Source organism: Astatotilapia calliptera, chromosome 2 (assembly GCF_900246225.1).
Source record: "Astatotilapia calliptera chromosome 2, fAstCal1.2, whole genome shotgun sequence".
Classification (NCBI taxonomy): domain Eukaryota; kingdom Metazoa; phylum Chordata; class Actinopteri; order Cichliformes; family Cichlidae; genus Astatotilapia; species Astatotilapia calliptera.
In genome coordinates, this window is record NC_039303.1 from 22,089,149 (window position 1) to 22,111,245 (window position 22,097).

A 22,097-nucleotide genomic window follows, 5' to 3' on the forward strand; every position below is an offset into this window, starting at 1 on the left:
CTGTGTCAGACTGGCAAACTCACGCTGGTCAAACACTTTACACCACATGTCAGGACCAAAGAGTCCCAGGAGTTGTCAGTGGACCTTCAAAATAAAACTCTCCCAATCAGGAAAAGCGCATGTAACCTATTCTAAAGCTCTGCGCGTTACCACCAGCCTCAACAGCTGTGAAATGTAAGAATAGACATTGATTAAATTTGACTGTAATAGCACAAATAGGTCCTATCTCAGATAGGTGTTCACTTTAACAGAACCTACCCAGAAGACTTGAAGCCACTAAAAGTACTAATGAAATTCAGAATGTGAAACCTCTGGAGCTGATTATCATTTGAATAACACATAAAGACAAAAACTGCATTTCAAAAGTGCTTTAAGTTCTGTAAGGCACCGTGTATTCTCTCACCAACTTAGTGGTAAGGACAGGAGTCCTAAGGTGAGATGCGTAAACCTTCCTTTCGAGGTTTCTTAAGGTTTGTGGATGGTTATATGATCAATAGAACCAAAAGAAAAGATTTCCCATATAAACATCTCATATGATGTCAGTTACATAACTGTTTCAAGGAAAACGAAATGAAATTGTATCAGACTGCTGTTTTTCAAACTAAAACAGCCTACCTCGTTTATCACAGCAGAGTTATTTTGATTGTTACTCTTTGAATTGGGTCTGATTCTGAGGTTATTAGTCACTAAACGCCACGTTATATAAACTTTTCCACAGACTTTAAATATAATTATTCTCTGACTTTGAATGAATGACTGTTACTTGAACTGAACTTTTCCTTTGCTTAAGTAACGGAGCAGGATACCACCTGCTCCTCAACCTGACGATGTTAACTTATCCTGTTATGTAAAAATGAGCTGTTCTCATTTTTTTAACTCAGATTTTCGGTTATAGATTAAATAAAGGAAGTGCCGGGGCGGGAAGGTGGAGGGGGCAGTTCTTATATGCAGAAGTGAAACCAGACTGGAGATCTTTATAACCGCACTTACAGTCACGCAGTGCCATTAGTGCATGCAAGTGACCGAAGAAGCAAAAGAGGCAGAGGAAAAAGAAGGCCAGTTACTAGGCGGGCATGTTGGCTGAAGGTTTTCTCAGACTGCTGGTGTACAGGGAGGAGAGAAAGTTTGCCTCCAATTCCAAGCAAAGGAGATTGCAGACAAGTGGTCATTGTGCTGATCCATCCAACTGTGCTCGCTCTGACTCGAGCTCTGCAGTCCCAGGGGTGCATTCAGCAGAAGCAGGTAAAAAAAAGAAGCCTTTTTTGCGATTACAAACAACAAAACATGTTGGAACAACTGTCCCATATTAGTGTGACAGACAGTTATTCTGCAGTGGGGTTTATGCAGTAACTTTGTATCCTGCTGCAGTCTAGTTCCCTCTAACTAACAAGCTTCCTCTTTTTGTTAAATGCAAACTTACCAACACACACACATCAACAGTCACTGGTTTAAAATGGTTGGTGGTGCAGTTGATAGAACTAACGCCTCACAACAAAAAGCTTTTTCTCTTAATTCAGTTAAGTTTTGGTTCATTTCCAGGCAGAGTTTGCTCATTCTGGTTATTTATTTATAGTTTGAACATGTTTAGTTTTAGGTTAGTTTGTGTTAGTTTTAGTCTTCGTGAATTCTTATTGTATGGAGGGCAGATGTCAGAGGTTAGATTTAGGAAAAGCAGTACAGAAACTACACGAAAAACACAGAACCTTCTGAAAGCAGTGAACTCACAGTCTTGTAAAAACCCAAAATGTTTCCGTCAAAGAATCGTCAGGCAAGTTTTGATCAAATTTTAGCAAACTAACAAACTATGAATATATTCTCTATACTTTTTGTTTTATTTTATTTTAGTTATTTTTCTTCACAAAATCACTTCATTTCGAGTTTTTTTTTGTTCAAAGGTGTGATTTTTATTCTCTTTTTATTTAACTATTATAACCTTTTTTTGAACGTAATAGAATAAAGTGTGGTACAGGTGACAGTGGATTTATGATATTTTAAAGGTAAAAACTTGTTGAATCTAAAACTAATAATACCCATATTGAAAAAATTGTAAGCAAGCATGTAACCAGTTTCTCTTCTGTAATCAGGGATCATAGAGGAAGATCTAAACTCCAGCCAACCCCAGATTCTCAAAGTGGTGCCTCAGAGACGTGTAGCCCTCTCAATCCCTACTGACCTGTACCCCCTTTACATAGAAGACTGTAGCTTGCTGGAACAGTATCCAGACCTGCAGGTGGCTGACTCAGGCCGCATCACACACAATCTACTGAGAACTGCTGTCAGCCAGCATGATTTCTGCATCCAGTCTCCCATCTCTCAAGTTTGTCCAAGCACAGCCCAGCAAGAGCCACAGAATTCAGTACCATCCATACCAGACCAGGGTTATCTAGCAATGGGGGACAGTGTGAACATCAGCCTGGATCTGCCTGGATCGGGGCTAGAGCCCATGTCTAACTCGGTGCTGAACGGGCTGCTGGAGAAACAGCTGGAGGAGGTGTACATGCAGCATCTAACTGAGAACTTAGCTCGGTGCAACTCCCACCTGGGGAACAGCCTCCTGCACGGCCTGGTGCCCCCGCCGCAGCCTAGCAGCCAGTCAGAGGGGCCAGACTCATTACTGGGATGCATGGAAGAAAGCACAGAAGACAGCAGCAGTAAAATTAGTTATCTGAACACCCATAACTTAGTGCCCTGCTCCTCCAACTTCAGCTCCCCAGTGTTGAGGATTTCAGAGGCGGAAAATCCTCATCCGCAATGATCCTGCAAAAGCTTTAAATATTGTGACCTAGACGACTTTGCTTCAGTGCTTCACACCCAAGTTTACACACACACAATTGTATCCACTATATCAGTGCTATTTTTATACAAAGCCTTGCTCTCTTGCTTAAGATGCCTGAAACTTAGTTGCTTTCATATGCCATCTTCTGTTAGATTTGAGTATTACACCACCGGGGAGCTACTTGTTATACATTCAAATGTATTTTACTGACTTATAGTTGGGAATGTGTTAAGTGTTTGATTTATAATAAAGCAAGATATAACAAAGTATCAGCTTGTGGTTGTTTACAACTGCGTTTTATTAATCTGTTGCTTTTTACCAACACCTGTAAAGCCATCTTGTACCCATCTACTTACTTAGACAGCAGAAGGCTGGATATTGACATTTATGTGCGCTGTCAGTTTTGGCCGGCGGTCATAGGTTCTGTCCAATAATATGACGCGAGACTGGAGTAAAAGACATCCATGGATTGGTACTTTATTAAAGAAGGAGCATGATAACAGCACAAACACTAACTACAACTAAACAAAATGGCTTCCTTTTATACTCTACCTTTTCAGGTGAGCATCTGGAATAGCCCAAGTATGGGGGTTAACTAATCAAAATGGACACATAACCCTCCACACAAACAAACATACAATAACATTAAAGCACATCACAAACATATACATATTTCCAACACATACTATAAACAAACCAATAACATAAGCTTCACCCATTTCTATCTAAATTAAAACCCTCTTTATCCATACTCCCTAACCTGGCACACTGGTCTGCTCCAAGAGCTCTTAAACAGGTGATTGAGCCGCTTTCACTCTTTTGCTCCACATCCTGCAAGAAGCAACTAGGACAGGTGAGTACCTTTACAAGTTCTCATTTCACATACGTTTAGGTTATTGATAAATGATTAACTGCAAACAGCTCTAACTTTGGCTCTTCTCCGACACAGGTAGGATGGCCAGTCCCACTGTCTCTTTTCTGTTACAAGCTGTCAATTTAATTGTATATCAAATAACCTAATAAAAGACTCCAAAAGATCTAATGTGTTTCCTTTATTACCCTATTTTAAATTCCCAATCCAACAATTTATTATTAACCATACCGACCAGGTAATGGAACCCCTGGTCTCCATTACATTTCCTCCCCCCTTCTCCTTAGACCACTGTACTTCAATCTTCATACATACGTGAAAGACAGTCTGCAACACAGTTAGATTTGCCTGGACGATACCGCACTGTGAAATCATAGGGTTGCAATGACAAATACCATCTCGCAACACGCATGTTGTTCTCCTTCATCTTGTGCAGCCACTGAAGGGCACGGTGGTCTGTCTCCAGGGTGAAATGTCTGCCTAGAAGATAGTACCTCAGTGACTCCACTGCCCACTTCATAGCAAGACACTCCTTTTCCACGGTGGAGTATCTAGACTCTCTGTCCTGAAGCTTTCTGCTGAGGAAAACAACTGGGCGCCTCACTCCCTCCACCTCCTGCAGCAGCACGGCTCCTAAGCCTACTCCAGAAGCATCTGTCTGCAGTGTGAAAGGCTGAGTGAAATCCGGGCTGTGTAGAACAGAATCACCTGTGATGGCTGACTTAAGGTCAATGAAAGCACTGTCACAGTCTTTTGTCCACTTGACCTTATTCGGCGCCGACGCTTTTGTCAAATCCGTGAGAGGTGCTGCCCTCTCTGCAAAATGGGGGATGAATTTACTGTACCAGCCCACTAAGCCTATAAATGCCCGCACCTTCTTCTTGGTTGTAGGAACTGGATATGCATGGATTGCCTCCATTTTCCCCACCTGAGGCTTCACCTGTCCATGTCCAACCACATATCCAAGGTACTCCACCTGCCTCTGTGCGATCTTACACTTGTGAGGATTGATAGTAAGACCAGCAGATTTGATTAACTTTAAAACGCGTCGCAGGTGAGCCACATGCTGCTCCCAGGTCTGACTAAATATCACAACATCATCTAGGTATGCTGCAGCAAAGTCTGACACATCCCTCAAGACCTGGTCCATCAGCCGCTGAAACGTTGCTGGTGCCCCTTGGAGACCAAATGGCATCACCCTGAACTGAAACAGCCCAAACGGGGTTTTGAAGGCCGTCAGTTCCTTTGCCTCTGGAGCTAGGGCCACCTGCCAGTAGCCCTTGCTTAGGTCAAGAGTGGTAATGAACTTACTTCTCCCCACCCTTTCCAAGAGCTCATCAATACGAGGCATTGGATAGGGGTCAAACTTTGAGACAGAGTTGAGATATCTCAAGTCAATGCAAAACCTCAATGTTCCATCCTTTTTCGGGACCAGAACAATTGGGCTGCACCATTCACTCGCTGATGTTTCAATTATCCCAAGTGACAACATTAGGTCAATTTCTTTCTTCAGCTGTGAAACCAGGCGTTCAGGAATCCTATAGAATTTTCTACGGGGTGGAGCATTATCCCTCAAGTGAACTTTGTGTTGTACCAGTTTTGTAAAACCAGGTTTTTCCTGGAACAAATTTGGATCCAGAAGAGCCCTTAAATCTCCCTGCTGGGAGGGCTTAAGATGGGCCAGTGACACTAAACTTGGCCCTGATTTGCCTGTGGGAAAAAACTGTTCTCCCTCCTCTTCGTCCTTGACTACCCGAACAAGACAATGCTGTTTTACCTGCTGCGTGGACTGCATTGGCAATTGCTGCTGCTGCGTGATGGGTTGCTGCTGCTGCTGCGTGAATTCTTTTAACAGGTTAATATGGAAGACCTGATGTTTCTTCCTCCTGTCAGGCATGTACAGCTCATAGTTAACATTGCCAAGACGTTTTGTAATTTTGTAGGGGCCTTGCCACCTGGCTAGCAGTTTGCTGTCTGTCGTAGGAAGCAACAGCAACACATGCTGTCCTGGTTGGAATGTTCTTTCCCTGGCCTTCTTGTCATACCAGGTTTTCTGCTTGTTTTGAGCCACTTTCATGTTTTGCTGTGCCAGTATTGTCATTTGTTCTAGTCTCTCTCTCATTTTCAGCACATAAGCTATTACATTATCTCCATCAGGCTCTGGATTCTCCCATTGTTCTTTCAGCAGGTCGAGTGGACCTCTCACTTGACGGCCATAAAGCAGTTCAAATGGTGAAAATCCTGTAGAGGCCTGTGGCACTTCGCGATAGGCAAACAACAAGTAAGGCAGCCACTGATCCCAGTCTGAGCCAGTCTCTGTTACAAATTTGCGCAGCATGTTCTTTAGTGTCTGGTTAAAACGCTCTACTAGTCCATCTGACTGGGGGTGGTAAGGGGTGGTTTTAATACCTTTTATACCAAGTAATCTATATACCTGCTGTAGGAATTTAGACTGGAAATTTGTGCCACAGTCTGTCAGGACCTCTTTAGCTATACCTACTCTAGAAAACAACTGCAGGAGACAATTGGCAACCTGTCTCGCTTTCACTGATCTTAGGGGGAAAGCCTCAGGATAACGAGTGGCATAATCACAAATGACCAAGATGTAACGATTACCTGATGAGCTTCTTTCAAGGGGCCCCACTACATCCATTCCTATTCTTTCGAAAGGTGTATCTATGACAGGCAATGGCTGAAGATGGGCACGGGCCACTCCTTTATTTAGGGTGAGCTGACATATCTGACACGACTTACAAAACTGCTGTAGTTGAGTGTACATGCCAGGCCAGACAAAACGGCTTGCAATCCTATGTAGAGATTTCTGAAAACCAAGATGGCCTGCCCAAGGTACAGAATGACCAAGTTCCATGACTTTGTTTCTTAGTGCCTGTGGTAATGCTATGGCTTCAGTCTTGCCTTTACACTCATAAAGGACACCATTTCTCAACACATAGGTTGCATCTGCCAACACATCTACTGTCCCTCGCACCTGTCCATCAACCTCCGACACCTTATCAAACCAAGATCTTAATGATGGATCTGCCCGTTGAAGTGAAGAGATATCTGGTGGGATATCAAGTTCGAGAGGGAGGTTGGGGCTCTGGTCTACACCCTCTAACCTGGATGAACCCTAAATTTTTCAAATACACCTCAGCCATGGGATAATCCTTCTCATCACCATGTACACAGCTTATTTTAGTCCTTGTGTCACTCCATAACTCTCTTGGTACTAAACTAGCCAAAACCACTGACTGAAAGCTCCCTGTATCCAAGAGTGCTTCTTCACGCTGACCATTAACAAGTACAGGTGTTGTTCTTACTGCTTCATGATCAGGACCTGGCAATGTGGGTCTGGGGGCTGAGCACAAAAGGGATGGCCGACTTTGTGTTGTTGCTGGGCATGTATACTGAGTGTGGCCTATCTGGTTACAGTGATAACATCTAACATCTGATTTTGAACCTGAATGTGACTTTTTAGTGTTGTTACTTTTACCAGAAACAAAATGTCTGCTTCCAGGATAACTTCTACTCTGGCCTATACCACCACTCCTTACACCCCCATCAGACTTACTTTGTCCAGTCATGAAGCTGTCCTGGCCAAAGGTGGTTCCTCTCGCTCCTGTTCTGGCAGAGATGAAGATTTCCGCTAGCTGTGAAGCCTCCTCTGCAGATTTGGGGGCACGTTCCCTGATCCACACCTCCAGATCTGGGTGGACCATCCTCAGAAACTGCTCCAAGATCATCAGTTCAGAAATGTCTTTCACTGTAGATTTTTCAGGTTTCGCCCATTTGTAAAACATATCTTTTAATCGCACATAAAGTTCTCTTGGAGTTTCACCTGGGTGCATATCCAGGGCTCGAAACCTTCTTCTGTATGTGTCAGCAGTTATTTCGTATTTAGCAAGAATGGCATCTTTTACTTTATCATAGACTTCCGAATCAGCAATGTCCATATGCACATAAGCACTACGTGCTTTACCAGTGAGCAGAGGTACGAGTCGAACAGCCCATTCTTCTCTCGGCCAACGGCAAACTTGAGCCATTCTCTCAAAAGTAGTGAGAAAATGCTCAATATCATCATCTGGAGTGAGTGGCAACAACTTGGGATCTCTCTGGTGAAATGGTTCCTGTCTTGGCAGAGACCACATCTGCTGACCAGTCAGACTAGGCCCCTCATCAGGTTCACCTCCCTCCTCGATTTGGTTGTCCTCTTGTTCCTGCTGCTGTTCTGTCATTTCTTTTACTTGAACTTGCATTTGCTGAAACTGGTGTTGCATACTTTTCCATCTTTGTTCTTGTCGGGCTGATTCTCTGTCCATTCTCTGGTCTCTTGTTGCTTGAGACTGCATCAATGATTTCACCAGAGCTGTCAGTTCATCCAGTCTATCGCCAGGTTTAGCTCCTGCTTTAGCCACTGGATCAGCTGTAGCACCTTCACCATCCTCTGCCACTTCATTACTGTCATTCTTCTTTCCACTTCTCGTCATCATATTTACCTCATTCATTAGAGGCAGCACTCCTGACACCACTTGTCAGTTTTGGCCGGCGGTCATAGGTTCTGTCCAATAATATGACGCGAGACTGGAGTAAAAGACATCCATGGATTGGTACTTTATTAAAGAAGGAGCATGATAACAGCACAAACACTAACTACAACTAAACAAAATGGCTTCCTTTTATACTCTACCTTTTCAGGTGAGCATCTGGAATAGCCCAAGTATGGGGGTTAACTAATCAAAATGGACACATAACCCTCCACACAAACAAACATACAATAACATTAAAGCACATCACAAACATATACATATTTCCAACACATACTATAAACAAACCAATAACATAAGCTTCACCCATTTCTATCTAAATTAAAACCCTCTTTATCCATACTCCCTAACCTGGCACACTGGTCTGCTCCAAGAGCTCTTAAACAGGTGATTGAGCCGCTTTCACTCTTTTGCTCCACATCCTGCAAGAAGCAACTAGGACAGGTGAGTACCTTTACAAGTTCTCATTTCACATACGTTTAGGTTATTGATAAATGATTAACTGCAAACAGCTCTAACTTTGGCTCTTCTCCGACACAGGTAGGATGGCCAGTCCCACTGTCTCTTTTCTGTTACAAGCTGTCAATTTAATTGTATATCAAATAACTAGTGATGGGCAGATGAAGCCCCATGAAGCACTGGAGCTTTTCATCCAATTGGTTCACCCCAACGCGAAGCTTCATGAAGCTTCATTTGCTCTAGCAGGACACCTACTGGACGTAAAAATAATAGCTGGCATGAATTTGAAGAGTGTGGCATTTTGCACACAGCCTGTAAATGTCAACAACAAAAGGAGTGTGTAAAACATGTATATTGTAGTGATGGCAGTATACTGTGTATATTTATGCTGGCAGTATGGAAAATGATTATTTGCGGCAAAGTTCGAACCGCTTCATGAACCAGTCACGTGGTACAGCCGGGCAGCGAGGCTTCGGACGTCATCATTTTCAGCTCCTCCCATAAATGAAGCAAGCCTCGATACGCGCTTCGCGGAAACGCCCCCTCCATTACTCGACACACGCTCCGAAGCCTCGATACAGAACGTCCCATCACTACAAATAACCTAATAAAAGACTCCAAAAGATCTAATGTGTTTCCTTTATTACCCTATTTTAAATTCCCAATCCAACAATTTATTATTAACCATACCGACCAGGTAATGGAACCCCTGGTCTCCATTACATGCGCTATGAAAAAATATGGTGTGCAAAGGTTTTTGCTACCAAATAACTGATTCAAGTGTGATTACAAAAAGCCTTCGGACTGCCTGATATCTAATAGAGGTCAGGAGAAAAAGGTGATAATGCTGGCATGTTAGCAACAGAGATTAAACACAACCCCACCGACAAGGCCCCCCTTTAACACAAGCACAAACTTTACATGTTATCGACCAGTTCTATGCAAACGTGTCTGATTAGGTTTCCATGATGATTTCCACGGGTGTATACACATCACCTAGTTTGATCTCCGCTGGCAGATAAAGGAATAGGAGAAAGCAGGTTCTTCCTGTAGTCCTGAGAAAGATGTTACCTTGTTAAGTTTAGAGAATAGGCTTTAGTACAGCTGTTTCCACCATGATTATTATTAGTAGTGGTTAGGTTTTTGTTTAAAGGGACCCGAAGATCACTCTAGCTTTGGCATCAACTGTCAGAGCAGCAGTCTCAAGAAATATGATTGATCTGGCTGCTAAGAGAAAACACAAATCGTCCTCACAAGTAGGCATCCTGCAGTGAGGTTAATGGTAATTCATTAACATGCACCAACATAATCTTTGGAAGCCTAAGGCATGCTATTCATCTGTGAAAAGAGATGGAAAACAGAGATTTAACTGAGGTTATCCTGTAATTAATAGATTAGAATTGGCAGTGTGATCAGGCTTTGTTATATGTAGCCTCTGTGTGGAGATTATGGCAGGTAAATCCAAGGTAATTTAGAGGAGCTAATCTAAAAATTGAATACAAAGACAAAGAACAGGGGTAAATTAGATTTAACTTGTGGGAGATGTATTAGTCCCAAACCGAGTGAACAGAGGAAATTAAGTTATTATGTTTCATCTGATATAAGCTTGAAGTCTATTGAGATGGATTCAAATACCTCATGTTTGTTGTTAAATGTGTTCATCTGAACCCAGTCTAACTTAACACTTGTTTCAACCAAGTCAAACTATCAGTCCGTGGGTTTTTTTGGTCAGTTTGCTCTGAGCTACAGTCTTTGTATTTTACTATCTGTCCATTACCAGCAAATTTATAATCATTTTCATCAATTCATTTTTAAGAGTTTTACTTCATCATGAATTCATTTTTATTTAAACCACTTCTCAATGACTTTCAGATTATGCTTAGCATTACATTTAGCTAAGCGTAGCTAAAGGTAATGCTATGTCAATGATGGTTAAATGTTTTGGATATTCTTGTAGCTAACTTGTTATTATCATCATTATTTTTTAGCTAACTATGAAACAATTCTACCACTACTTTTTTCTGCTATGCTATTTAACGTCAGTTTAGTGTTTCACAATATGTTAATCCAGCCCGTTAGCTAACAGTTTCAGCTGTTCTTAGCTATACGTTTAGCTAGCTATTTCAAGTATTTATTATTCACTCTGGCCCAGTATTCATGCTATTCTAATCATTTTTGCCCTCTCTTTGTCTATTTGAAGTCCTTATTCATAACTCACGCCTGTTCAGGATCACACAATTTATTTACTAAAATATTTTTTAATTTTTCTGATTAGCAAAGCTAATATTGCCACATACCAACTACTACAGAGGTATCCCTGAGCAGTGTAGGCTACCTCATGTTTTGAATCACTTCCCCACTTCACATTGATAACATTATACCTTATTAGGGGCCCTATCCAGTGTAATTACACAAGTGTTTTCAGCTGGTTGATTAGACCTCAGTAAAGGCAGAAGCAAGCAGGAGTTATATAAGGTCCTGTGGTAGAAAGTGGAAGCTATTCAACTTTAACAGGTTCCGGCATCATCAAAAGGATGTGGTGTACTGGTATCCATGATGCATGCTGTTTACAGGGATTACAGGACATTAATTCATGCTTTAGCAAAATCAAGTGATATGAAAACCCATGACTGAAAATAGATTTTTTTAAAAACATAAAACTAAATTATCTGCAACTTAATAACTGAATTAAAATGGCATACCTGATTTAGGCTCGCACACAGGCAACATTAGAAATTTAGATTCAAGTCAGTTCAGAGCAGTTGTCTGACCTGAAACAGGACGGACGGCAGGCAGGAGGCTCTCAGTCAAGTCTGATACACAAGACAGTTTCCACCGTTTATAGGTGTGTACACCTACATTACACAACATTCATGGCTTTACATGTCCTATAATTAAATTGAGTTCTAAGCAAATAAAATTAATGAAGTGATTAAATTAATTAAGAATTAGTAGCTTTATTCTTATGAATTTGCAATACAAAACTACATAGTGAAAACACTCAGATGAGAGGGCATCTCTACTTATAGCACAGGTGTATGTGTAAGGTGTGATGAACAGTGACTCTGTGTCATTAAATGTTCTTGTGAACAAGTAACTTGGTATTTAAGTTACTACTGTTAAAGTAAAAGATGAATGAAAAGGGATTTAGGAAAAAAAAAGTAAACCTTGTTAGAAAGATCCGAATTTATAATGTTTGTTTGTGCTGATATTCCCAATCATGTATTATAGAATTTACACTGAACAAAAATATAAACGCAACACTTTTGTTTTTGCTCCCATTCCCCATGGGATGGACGTAGAGACCTAAAATTCATTCCAGGTACACAATATAACCATCCCTCCCAAACAGTGGTCACAAATCAGTCCAAATGTGTGGTAGTGGGCACATCTGCTATATTGAGATAATCCATCCCACCTCACAGGTGTGCCACATCAGGATGCTGATCTGACATCATGAGTAGTGCACAGGTGTACCGCAGACTGCCCACAACAAAATGCCACCCTGGAATGTGCAGTTTTTTGCGCTATTGGGGGTCTGGGGACCCAGAACCGGTCAGTATCTGGTGTGACCACCATTTGCCTCATGCAGTGCAACACATCGTCGCATGGAGTCTATCAGATTGTCAATTGTGGCCTGTGGAATGTTGGTCCACTCCACTTCAATGGCTGTGCGAGGTTGCTGGATATTCGTGGGAACTGGTACACGCTGTCGTATACGCCGGTCAAGCACATCCCGAACATGCTCAATGGGTGACATGTCCGGTGAGTATGCTGGCCATGCAAGAACTGGGACATTCTCAGCTGCCATCTGCCCTGAACAATGTGAACCATGATTCATCCGTGAAGCGCACACTTCTCCAACGTGCCAGACGCCATCGAATGTGAGCATTTGCCCACACAAGTCTGTTACGGCGACGAGCTGGAGTCAGGTCAAGACCCCGATGAGGACGACGGGCATGCAGTTGAGCGTCCCTGAGACGGTTTCTGACAGTTTGTGCAGAAATTGTTTGGTTGTGCAAACCAATTGTTCCAGCAGCTGTCTGGGTGGCTGGTCTCAGACGATCTTGGAGGTGAACCTGCTGGATGTGGAGGTCCTGGGCTGGTGTGGTTACACGAGGTCTGCGGTTGTGAGGCCGGTTGGATGTGCTGCCATATTCTCTGAAACGCCTGTGGAGACGGCTTATGGTTGAGAAATGAACATTCAATGCACGGGCGACAGATCTGGTTGACATTCCTGCTGTCAGCATGCCAATTGCACGCTCCCTCATTGCTTGTGGCATCTGTGGCATTTTGCTGTGAGACAAAACTGCACATTCCAGGGTGGCCTTTTGTTGTGGGCAGTCTGAGGTACACCTGTGCACTACTCATGATGTCAGATCAGCATCCTGATGTGGCACACCTGTGAGGTGGGATGGATTATCTCAATATAGCAGATGTGCCCACTACCACACATTTGGACTGATTTGTGACCACTGTTTGGGAGGGATGGTTATATTGTGTATCTGGAATGAATTTTAGGTCTCTACGTCCATCCCATGGGGAATGGGAGCAAAAACAAAAGTGTTGCTCCCATCCCATGGGGAATGGGAGCAAAAACAAAAGTGTTGCGTTTATATTTTTGTTCAGTGTACATTCATTTTTATACATTAATGGCAAGTTAGTTGATTATATATTACTTACATCCAACCACTCCAGGATCAAAGAATATTTCTGAGGGTGGCGTGAGTTGGAGTTGTACTGAAAGTCTAAGGTGAACAAGGGGAACAGGAATAACTGCACAGTCCACGGATGTGAGATTGGGCGGAGCAACGCCTGTCTGTCAGCAATCCATGCGATGGAGGGTGTGTTTACTGATATTACCTCCTCTGTCTGTATCAGTGGCTGAATCGTGTAAAATGATTAAACGCTGTGCAGCATGTAGATGATGGACTGTGTGTAAACTGCAGAGGGTCAAGATGTTTCATCTCTGGTCTGACGTGGACTGACATGTCTTCCCATCACCTTCCTCACACGCGATTTGAAGTCCACCAGGTTGATAGTCAGTAAGTTTGGACTTTGTCAACTTCTCCAGTAGAGGAATCAAACAGGATGTTTTTTCCATTTCAATGGTATCTTCTCCTGCTTCAGACTCGGATTGTAAATATGACTTAGAGTCACAAACGGACTTGCTGCTTCTTAGTTTCTCCAGCTGTTTTCTAACATGGCCAGAAGTTGCAGTCAGGCATTGTGTGTTAATCAGAGGTGGAGAGGTCTGATCCTCAGTGAGTTCACTTGTAGGGAAGAAGGGACGAAGGGCAAAATCACTGAGGTAGTGAGGGTGTGTAAAAAAACCAAAACAACTCTTAGCTTTTAAATGTTCTCTTGGACTGGAGAAGAACAACTAACAACTTTCCAGAAGCACAAACAGATTTTAAAGCAACAGAAAAAAAAAAAAAAATCACATGCCATCTGCCTAACATTTTGGAAAAGGGAACAAGTCACACAAGCAACATATTTTTAACTTTTTGTTTGTTTTCTGTGTAAATGACCCGTACAACTAAACTCACTAAACCAATTATTTTTGTGCACTTATACAGTGGAAGGCTTATTCTGACACAGATCCTTGTGTTTGCAGTGGAACTGACGGACTGCACGCATATTGGCATAAAATATGTAAAGACGATAAACCGAATTTAATAAGAAGCCAGTGGGAGGAAGAGATACTGTCTTGGCTGATAATTAAAGCCTTTTTCTCACCACTAGGCAACATATTTGTAACTGTAATTCAAACTATTTCAATAATCACAACATGCCGCATCAACAATAAGTTGCTTGTTTGAAATGAAAGATTGCAAATCAAATAAGCCACAGCAGAACACAAATTCCACCAAATGAAGCACTGCTACCACAGCATGAGAACAAACACTGAAAATGAGTCCATTATCGGAGAAGCCCTTTCTCTGCTAGGTAAACAAAATATATTAACAATTATTGCAATCTATCTAAGCTTTGTGCACAACAAACCATCAGTGCTAATACCCTGGCTGAATCTTGTGCATGTGAACTTGCATTACTTATGCCGTGGGGACACAAATGTGTGTACACAGGCACATATTGTGGACTTAAAGCAATTCCCTGTAATGGAAATAATCATATTTTGGGTTTTGTTTTGGCTTCCAGTTAGGGTTCATTTTCAGGAAATGGATGTAATGTTCTTTGAGTTGCTGATGAGACCGTCTGTGTGTGTGACACACCCCTTGAGCTCTGTGCTGCTGGTATCATTGCTAGCTCAGGGATTCCTGTGCACATTAGTGGCTGCATGAGTCCCAGTCAGGTTGTTTTGTGTGTCTCGCCCCCACCCCCCATCTCCATAGTCCCACTCCTATTCTCTGCCTCTCTCTGCTGTTGTCCCAGCATGGCTGCAGGATGACTGCTCTGTGGACTCTCTCTCTGCTGCTCTCTGCCAGTCTGCTGGGCTGTCTGGCTGTGACCTCTCCCGATGGGAGCCCTCTGCCCCACAATCTGCCTCCCTCGCTGGGCACCAACAGTAGCGATGGCAGCCTGTCTGTGGATCTACCCATGGCTCTGAGGGTGTTCAGCATGGACTATCACCACGTACAGGCTCCCTTTGAGATCGTGCTGTGGATCATGCTGGCCTCACTGGCCAAGCTGGGTAAGCCTCAGTTGTGCTCACACTCATCCACGAGAAGCCAGATTCTTTCATATATAATATAATGTATATAATATCTATTATTTTTCTACATTTCTAGTTATTTCCAGGATTTTTTAAAACTCACACCAAACCTCAAGTTAACAATCTGTTCTATCAATGAAAGAGTTTATCTGAGTACAATGGTAGTAGTCCTCCCTCGGTATAGCTACAGAGCGATTTAGTCAGAACTCCACAAAGTTCGGATCCTGCTGATTTCCTTTTACTCCCTCTCTGTTTCTCATTCCCTCAGGTTTTCACTGGTCAGGTCGAGTCCCTGCAGTTGTCCCCGAAAGCTGCGTCCTCATCATGGTGGGCCTCCTGGTTGGAGGTGTGATCTATGGGGTGCGCCACTCTGCTCCACCGACTCTCAGCGCCGATGCTTTCTTCCTCTTTCTGCTGCCACCCATCGTGTTAGATGCGGGATACTTCCTGCCAGGCAGGCTGTTCTTTGAAAACCTTGGTACAATCCTCTGGTTGGTAGCTTTAAAATGTTTGATTTTTGTGTGTGTGCGTGTGTGTGGAGGCATTCGTATGCAGATTGCGTTGAACAGAATGAAAGTACGCCATTTCCACATAAAATATGAGTAGAAAGAGTTTGATTTAAAAGTCAGAATTAGACTCTTTATTTTGGTTTTACCCTTTAAAGCCTTCTTCTACCTCTACGTCTGAATCATCAGTGTAAATTACACAATATAAAATAAAAATTCAAAAGAATAAATTGCAAAAAAAAAAGAAGTCATGATGCACCAAATATGATACAAATTGAAATTCACAAACAGAAATCTATATTTTATTTATTTATTGTTTAAATTTCTTCAAATGATTTAATGAATGCTCTACTTTCAAAAACAATTGAATTTTGTGGCAATTATTTCATGGTTCAGGCTCAGGGTTGAAATTTGAAACATCCAAATGATAATTATTTGATCTCCTGCTTAATTCATCATTTTGATCGTGTACCAAGAATTGGACAGTCTCTAATTTTTATGACGGTTTTATTTTAATGGAGAGAACCAAGATATAAACATCCCTGCATGTCACTGAGTGAAATGAGTATTTGGTTTCCTACAGCCCAGCCAGATTTCTGCCTCCCACAGAGTCACAGGATTGTTTGACTGGAATGGGTTAAAGCCGCGGTCCCCAACCCCCGGGGCATGGACCGGTATCGATCCATGAGCCGTTTGGTACCGGGCTGCAAGAGTTGAAGCTTGGGTGTGAAATTTATGGTTTTCAGGGGTTTTTATTGGTTTTTATTGTTATTTTTTTAAAATCGTTTTTATTGTTAACTTGGTTTCCCTGGTTCTTTTCCCGTGGTTATGGATAGATCTTCTTTTTTTTTGGGTACCGGTACTGGTTTTATTTGGTTGTATTTATCTGCAACAAAAATAGAGACTCTTCAATTCTTTGTAAGTGAGTGAACTTACAAATTCAGCAGGAGACCTAATAATCATTTTACCCCTCTGTGTCATGTATGGCTGTGTGGCAGACAGATGAAACAAAGGGAGTGAACTAAAGGAGGCAGTTTCATGTGCTGTAACACGGTGCTTGAAATAAAATACAAAAACAATAACAAATAGAAACTAATAAAAGATAAACTAGAAACTAACGAGAGGATGGGCAACAATTGTAAACACAGCTGGAACCTATACAGACTAATAGGACAGGGGAAGTAAAACTGAACATACTGTACAAGGATGAGAGACTGTCAAAATAAAACAGGAAGTACAATAAAAACAGAGAAGAAGACTAACACACACTGGAGACATGACCGACAGGGGAACACAAAACACAGAGACAAGACATGAAGACAACGTGAAGACAAGGCTGAATGAACACAGAAGAAGACGAGACACTGAGGGAGGAAGAACTCTAAGATTACTAAGAACTGACCATGAACTTAGGAATCACATTGAATATTCAAAATAAACATGACGCACTGCATATGTTACCACATTTGTCATATTTTGAGCTTATTTTTGTGGACCTGAGTGGCTAAACTCAGATATTCATCGAGCATTTGTTAAAGGTACCTGGAGCAGGTGTCTTAAAGCTGGTTTCTTGTGCATGTGCAGGTATGCAGTGCTGGGGACCTTGTGGAACGTCCTGGGCATCGGCCTGTCTCTGTACGGTGTTTGCCTGCTGGCTCAGAGCTCACTAGGAGATGTCTCTCTGCTCCACTGCCTGCTGTTTGGCTCCCTGATCGCTGCTGTAGACCCAGTGGCGGTGCTTTCTGTTTTCCAAGAGATGCAAGTTAACGAACAGCTGCATATCCTGGTGTTCGGAGAGTCACTGCTCAATGACGCTGTCACTGTGGTGAGGAGAGAAGCGGTGCGTGTTTCAGGTACCTAAATGAAACACTTGATACTCATAGACGTTTCTTCCTCTCAGGTGCTCTACAAGCTTTTTGAGTCCTTCCTCCGTCTGCCATCAGTGTCAGGGCTGGATGTTTTGCTGGGGGGCTGCAGGGTGGTGGTGGTCGGAATCGGGGGCTTGTGTGTAGGTCTCTTCTTCGGCCTGCTGGCAGCCCTCACCTCACGTTTTACCTCCAGGGCCCAAGTCATCGCCCCGCTCTTTGTCTTCCTCTATTCCTATTTGTCTTACCTTACCTCAGAGATGCTTCACCTCTCTGGGATCATGGCGTGAGTGCTGCTCAGAATCATCTGAATCCCAAAGACCACAAATTGTACACATTAGTATAAACATTAGTTAACTTTGCTTCCCCTTTCCCTGCCCTGCAGAATAGTGACCTGTGCTGCTACAATGAAACAGTACGTGGAAGCAAATGTGTCGGAGCGCAGCAAAACCAGCATCCAGTACTTTCTGAAGATGTGGAGTAGCGTGAGCGAGACCTTAATCTTCACCTTCCTGGGAGTGTCCACCATACAGGACATCCACATGTGGAGCTGGCCGTTTGTGTGCTCTACACTGCTGCTCTGTCTCATCTGGAGGGCCACGGGTATAAGTCTTCCCCGCACTTTAAAACAAGTTATATCACAAGATCAGCAAAGTGGATATCTAAACTCTTTCTCACTTCTTAAAAGGTGTGCTTTTGCTGACTGCGTTTGTGAACAAGCTCCGGAGGAACGCCGTGACCTTCCGAGACCAGTTCATCATCGCCTACGGTGGCCTGAGAGGGGCAATCTGTTTTTCCCTGGTCTTCCTGATTGATGACTTCCCAAAGAAACGACTCTTCATCACCACTACCATCGTGGTCATTCTCTTTACTGTCTTTGTACAGGTGGGGCAAACATGTTCGTGAATTGTAAGGAAAAAAGTTTGTCATAGTTTGAAGGTGGATTTTATTTTCTGAGTCTGGTTTGCAGGGGATGACCATCAAGCCTCTGGTGGAGCTACTGTATGTGAAGAGGAAGAAGAGAGCTCTGCCTACTCTCAGCGAGGAGATCCACAGCAGGGTGAGAGATCACAGGAATCACAGCTAAGTGTGGATTTGTGATAGGGCTGTAGATAACTCTGGACACTACTGATTTTTAGATATCAGTAAATTAGCAAAGACTGTCAAGGATTATGATCTCAGAAGAGCAAGGCTTACTAACCAAAAGGAAACAAGGTGAGTTCGGTTTTTTCCTATGCAAAGCATACAATGTTTGAAGGATGCACTGAAGTGGATGGTGCACAGAGAGCAGCCTGTTTCATGAATTTCTTTCAATACTTCCAAAGGATATCATTTTTTGGAAGTTATCTGCAAATAATCCTGTTTGTTGTTAGCTCATAGATCACCTGGTGGCAGGTATAGAGGATGTGGTTGGCTACTGGGGGCAGCACTACTGGAAAGACAAGTTAGTTTTCCGTGTTTAACTGTTACTTTGTCTTCTGCTTGTGTTTTATCATAAAGCGTTTGTTGTGCATATAAAAAGATAAAATATGAAATGACCAGCAGGTGGCAGCAAACACTATGCAGATTTTCTACAAGTCACAGTATTGCCATCTGTGTGCTTGTGTGTGTGTGTGTGAGGTTTGAGCAGTTCAACAAGAAGTACCTTCGCCGTTTCCTCATCCGTAACGACCGCCAGGCTAGCTCCAGCATCCTCAGAGTTTACCAGGAGCTGGAGAGACGGGAGCAGAGGGGAGTCGAGGAGGAGGCCCCGCCGATGTAAGAAAATGGTTTTTGGACTGTGTCAGTGTTTGTCCTTAAAGTTCCCAGAATAACGGAAGAAAGGTTCATGACCATAATCAGGGTTTTCTAAAAACCTAGAGTGGATCCTCGCTCCCAAGGGCGATCTCTGCTACCGGAGGAGATGGAAAGCATCAGGCGCATCCTCTCAAGAAACCTCCAAAACTTCAACAACAAGGTAAAGTTTCTATGCCACTGTTAGCTATTTCCTAGTTCCAGCTACTATAACTTAGAAATTGCACAATGTGTATAATTCAGCTCCACACTTCTGGGCTCATGCATTTGTCCTCACTCCAGCAGACACCAGCCTACAGCAGACACACCCTGCACCAGGACACATCGGTGGACAGAACAAGGAAGCCCCTTTACAGACACCAAAGTCTGGGAGAAAGATACTCATACAACACAATCACACACTTTCAGGTGCATGCAAACTACCTGCATTTCCTCATGTTCGAGTTTTATTGAACAGAATTAAAAAGACTGAATGGTTAGGAGAGTAAGTTCACAGGGTTGCAGGGGTGTCGAACTCCAGGCCTCAAGGGCCGGTGTCCTGCAGGTTTTAGATCTCACCCTGGATCAACACACCTGAATTAAATGATTAGCTCCTTACCAGGTTTCTGGAAAACTTCAAGACTTATTGAGGAGGTACTTTAGCCATTTGAATGAGCTGTGTTGGATCAAGGACACATCGCCCTCGAGGCCTGGAGTTCGACACCTGTGGCTTGGTGGATTCATGTTGAAATACTGCATCCAAGTTTAGGAATCTGTTTAAACTCTACGTGAATGATGGAGTGTCGGTATCAGAGTAGAGAACATCCTCCATGGTGCTGTACTGTGTATTTCTACTTTTGCAGGGGGAGGATGGTGGGCTAAGTGAGCCACAGAGAGTGAGAACTGGACTTAGCAGATCTCACACAGGTAAAGACGCAGCCAGATGCACAGCCATGTGAAACAGAAAGTCTTGACAGGACTCTATGCAGTCCTATAAAAAAACAGCCAAGTCCTCTGCATGATTCAGCAGCTTGTAGGACCAACTTACGTAACAATAACTTGAATCATTAATTCTCTGTATGACCTTATCAGTCTCTCACATCATTGTCAATACATTTTTCCTGCTCTTCTTTACATCATTGCTTCAGTTCATTGCGGTTTTGCAGGTTCTCTGAATGTCCCACCACAGTTTTTAATGAAGCTGATGTCTGGACTTTGGCTCAGCCATGGTAACACCTCGATGTTTGGGATCATTACCATGCCAAATAACCTACTCTCAGCCAAACTTTAGCTCTCAGATAGCATTATATTTGACTCTAGATGACTTTGGTGCACTGAGTTAAACTCAATAACTGCAAGATGGTGAGACAGCTCAAATTCGGTCTTGTTGGTCTGTCCAAATGACATTGTTTCAGAAGTTGTTTGTTCAGATGCAGCTTTTCAAAACTAAACCATGCTGCCATGGTCGTTTTTTCTCCTGGCACTTTAAAACAAGCCATAACTTATCTCGCCAACCATTCTGTCATGAAGTTTAACATTTAACATGCTAACTGAGGCCTGTGGAGTCGGACATGCAGCTCTTTGGTTTTTTGCAGTTTCTCCAGGCTGCTACTTTCCAGGCTACATGACCAAAATTATGAATTAAGGCTGCTACTTTCCCCTCATATGGAACCAATAAGGGTGCACTTTGTTTTTTTTATGTGATCGCATAGAGTCCGACAACCACTTTCTTTTTCAAATGTCTGTTTATCAAACTTATGTTGAACAAATGGAAAGCTTTACTTTTAAAGGCTTTTTGCTTTTCTTGCTAGTTAGTACGTAAGATTAAAACTCAGTCATCCTGTCTACTTCTGCAAAATTGTGTTTTAATTCATGCAGTTTTTTAACTGTGTGTTTGCTGTCTCTCAAACTTTCTGCTCTAACTTAAAGAAAAGAAAGAGAAAAAAACAAACAAACAAACAGCTTATTAGTATTTCTCTCCCTCCTGATCTTTGACCAGAAGCTTTTTTGACTTTGTGACTCTTGAGCTCACTTCACCCTCTTCCCTCTTGGCAGTGTGCTCCATAAGCCCACGATCCACTCTCCTGGACTCCTCAGACTCAGCTGGCCCGGCTCAGACTAGATCAATGGATCCAAAAGCTGCTAGAGAAGACCTAGTCTCTCCAAAACATCAAGAAACCGTGGAGAGAGCCGCCAGGAAACACCTCAGCTTTGTTTTGGAGAATGAGAAGCAGCAATGAATGCAGACTGTGAGACACGGGGAGGGAGGGAGAAAAACATATGAAAGCAAAGAACTCAGCGTGTTCCATCATTTGAAGTGATAAGTACCTCGTATTCCTTTAAGCACAGAGTTGTGAGGTGCAAAGCAGAACTAGTAGAAGTCTTCAGCAATTTCATGGATGCATCCCAAGTAAATTCCTCATAAAATGAATTTAATGGTTTTATTTATTTATTTGCCGGCTACAATAAAGCTTTTCTCAGCTCTATGTTTCACCTCTTGAACAACTCTTGCATCTCCAGCCTAATTCATTTTCAAAGCACCATTCCCAGAGTAACACCAACATTACAAATACCTCGCAGTCATAAATGCTGATACCTGCTGCCCACACCGTCCTCACGCCAATCTT

General features: G+C 42.7%; 2 protein-coding genes across 5 annotated transcripts; both read left to right on the top strand.

Moving 5' to 3' along the window:
• The first annotated feature begins 977 nt into the window (after window positions 1-977).
• LOC113029177 (uncharacterized) lies at window positions 978-3,045 on the top strand. The gene is made up of 2 exons (XM_026179876.1): window positions 978-1,242; window positions 2,085-3,045. The coding sequence occupies exons 1-2, from the start codon at window positions 1,074-1,076 to the stop codon at window positions 2,753-2,755; spliced, it is 840 nt and encodes a 279-aa protein (XP_026035661.1). The 5' UTR covers window positions 978-1,073; the 3' UTR covers window positions 2,756-3,045.
• Window positions 3,046-8,123: 5,078 nt separating this feature from the next.
• Window positions 8,124-21,977, top strand: LOC113033906 (sodium/hydrogen exchanger 2-like). 4 transcript variants are annotated; one of them, XM_026188118.1, is made up of 14 exons: window positions 8,124-8,635; window positions 15,100-15,305; window positions 15,595-15,817; window positions 17,417-17,657; window positions 17,733-17,983; window positions 18,083-18,300; window positions 18,386-18,582; window positions 18,668-18,757; window positions 19,071-19,141; window positions 19,318-19,455; window positions 19,558-19,654; window positions 19,774-19,899; window positions 20,334-20,397; window positions 21,526-21,977. In XM_026188118.1, exons 2-14 carry the CDS (start codon window positions 15,212-15,214, stop codon window positions 21,708-21,710), a joined length of 1,995 nt encoding a protein of 664 aa, XP_026043903.1. In that variant the 5' UTR covers window positions 8,124-8,635; window positions 15,100-15,211; the 3' UTR covers window positions 21,711-21,977. The 4 variants fall into 4 exon arrangements, with proteins under 4 accessions (XP_026043903.1, XP_026043874.1, XP_026043882.1 ...); XM_026188089.1 differs by lacking the exon at window positions 8,124-8,635 and adding an exon at window positions 9,447-9,906 and having other exon boundaries at window positions 15,058-15,305; XM_026188097.1 differs by lacking the exon at window positions 8,124-8,635 and having other exon boundaries at window positions 15,007-15,305; window positions 19,777-19,899.
• Window positions 21,978-22,097: the final 120 nt, after the last annotated feature.